The sequence below is a fragment of the Notothenia coriiceps genome, unplaced genomic scaffold, assembly GCF_000735185.1.
Source record: "Notothenia coriiceps isolate Sejong01 unplaced genomic scaffold, NC01 NC01_scaffold00030406, whole genome shotgun sequence".
NCBI classification, from domain to species: domain Eukaryota; kingdom Metazoa; phylum Chordata; class Actinopteri; order Perciformes; family Nototheniidae; genus Notothenia; species Notothenia coriiceps.
The window spans coordinates 1,768-4,336 of record NW_011363107.1 but is presented as its reverse complement, the minus strand read 5'-3'; the positions used below and the strand labels follow the sequence as shown (position 1 = coordinate 4,336).

Genomic DNA, 2,569 nt, shown 5'->3' with positions numbered 1-2,569 from the left:
CCTACTACTCCCTCCGTTCGGTGTCCGTTCGCTCGTGTCGTGTGTGTGCGTGTGTGTGTGTGTGTGTGTGTGTGTGTGTGTGTGTGTGTGTGTGTGTGTGTGTGTGTGTGTGTGTGTGTGTGTGTGTGAAATTTAAAGTGATGTCAGCTAAAGTCAGACCCAAATCCAACGGGCGGTTAATGGATTCAAAATGTCTCATACAGACATTATTTACCTTTAATTCCATTGTGTTTGATCCCTGCATGCTTACCTCGCAGCAGCTCAGTGAGCGCACAATAACTATATCCTGTCTAATGATGACTGCACGTGTCACAGCGCACGAGCTGCCACAGTCATAATGTTATCAGATCAAGCCCTGATAAATGTCCCTGCATGTACTTGTGTCTAAAAGAGGGAAGATATTTAATAAATCAGAACACCGAATAACATAGCCTAGATATGCACATCTTTGTGCATACAAATCCCAGCTGCGTGTTTTTCTTTTGTTATTTGAGACTTACGAAACATAAACAATAGGCCTATCTACGAGAAGGTTAGTTATTATTAGTTTTTTTTTTTTACATAAATGTTATCGTTTAAAATACCAGAACAGAAAGGCACAGAGAAAGCGGGAAAAACAAAAACGTTTACGTTGATTTCATGTTGTGGCCTAAATGTAAAACACCCAGGCTATGTTACTGTTGTTGTTAATCATTAAATGCAATATAACAGTATGGATGTTTTATTGACTGCTTGTTCCAATGAGGGGACATTGAAATAAACATGTGAAATATAAACTATAACATTTTTTGCGTTGAACCCTGTTGGCGGGAATGATAGAGCTTCTAACACAGACGACAGACCCGGACTTTTAATATTTAAAAGATTCAGAAATAAACTATTCTAAGAAATCAAAAGGAGGTCCTTCAACACCAGTGTTACAAAATACATTTTCGATTAAAAACACCTGCATATGTTTGACACAAAATGTATTTTAGGTTATAAAGATATAATAATAACAACATGTCAGCTAAATCACAAAATTGTGATCTCCATTTCTAAAAACATTATTTCCCGCTTACTTTCTCAAAAAATAACTAATCTTGTTTTGTTTAATGAAAACTGCTACATGTAGCCTAGGATAAATGTAAATGTTTCTGTCAGATAAAAATGAACGGGATTTATGAATTCCTCCATTATTAAACGAAATGCAAGCTCGGAGAATTTCTTTCATGAAACTATTGCCTTACCAGATGAGGGCCTGTCCGAGTACCGGGTGCAGTAGACCCAGGCCGGCCACAGCAGTGGCTGGGTCTCCGGTGTGGACCCCCCAGAACCGCTCAGCACCACTACCGAAGAGGACGTGTCCCCCCCGGTCTCACCGCCAGTTCTCTCCTCGGCTTTCAGGCCGCTGCTCCCGGTGGAGGAGGTTGCGGTTCCTCCGCTGATGCCGCCGTTACTCTTTTTGGGACTCGCCAAAGAGGTGGAGGAGCCGGATGACGAGGTGCTGTCACTGCTACAGTTGGAGTCCTGGCACGGCGTCCCGGGTAGGCTCGGCCTGCTGACCGCCGGGTGGACGCGCTCCCGGCCGGAGCTCTGCGCCCTCTCCCGCGGGCCCAGGCCGTGCTCCTTCCTGCAGCCGAAGTCCGGCCGCAAAATGTTGTCGATGAAAAAGTTGGTGGTTCTGTGGGCCTGCTGAGCCACCTGCAGAGGTAACATGGGCGGCGAAGGCAGGCTGGGATCCGGGGAGACGCTCTCTCCCTCACTGCTGTCCGAGCTGCTCGGGTCCTGCTGCTCCTCCATCGCTGCTTCTCTGAAGAACGTGGCTGTTCCCTCAATCCACTCCCACAGCACGGGCCTTTGTTTTTATCCACAATATGACAACAGGAATCACTAAAACATAGTTGCGTTTGCTTTTAGAAATATTGGTTGATGTAATTAGGAGCAAACTGTGGACATCCTGTTTGCGTAAATGCGCTCCGGCGCGTCATTGTCGGTGGCTCACGGTGAGACTGCTATAGCTGCTCGTGCACACTGCTCCACGCACAGAGATATGCACCGCTGTATGACAGTCGGATCTTCACAAAGTCCACACATCACAGCACCATGATGCACACACTCGTACAAACTCACACACACTAAGCGGAGGGACATGAATAACATCCACGTGCAACGGGCCAATCACCGGGACACTTTGGAAAGGCGGTCACGCGGGCCAATGGTGTCAGACGTCTCAGAGCCTCAGAAACCAAACAAGAGATTATCACTGCTACACACACACACACACACACACACACACACACACACACACACACACACACACACACACACACACACACACACACACACACACACACTCTCTCTCTTTCTTTTTGAGGTTCTGAGGTGCTGCCACCATTGTGTGGCAGGACGGGCTCTCATTGAGCGCGAGGGAGGATAATTGATAGCTTGCCATTTCTCCGGATGGCGGATGATCGGCCGGACCTCCCTCACCTGGCTGCGGGAGGAGGGCCTGTCACCACCAGCCACAGAACACTTCATCACAGCGCGCAAAGTGGCGATAGGATAATAACAATAAGAATAATAAATG

The 2,569-nt window shown here is 47.2% G+C and overlaps 1 protein-coding gene across 1 annotated transcript; it reads right to left on the bottom strand.

Moving 5' to 3' along the window:
* Positions 1-1,229: 1,229 nt before the first annotated feature.
* Positions 1,230-2,106, bottom strand: LOC104959530 (homeobox protein engrailed-1-like; the record flags this gene model as incomplete). The annotated part of the gene is made up of 1 exon (XM_010787427.1): positions 1,230-2,106. A coding segment is annotated over exon 1 (553 nt), but the record flags the coding sequence as incomplete, so codon positions are not given.
* Positions 2,107-2,569: the final 463 nt, after the last annotated feature.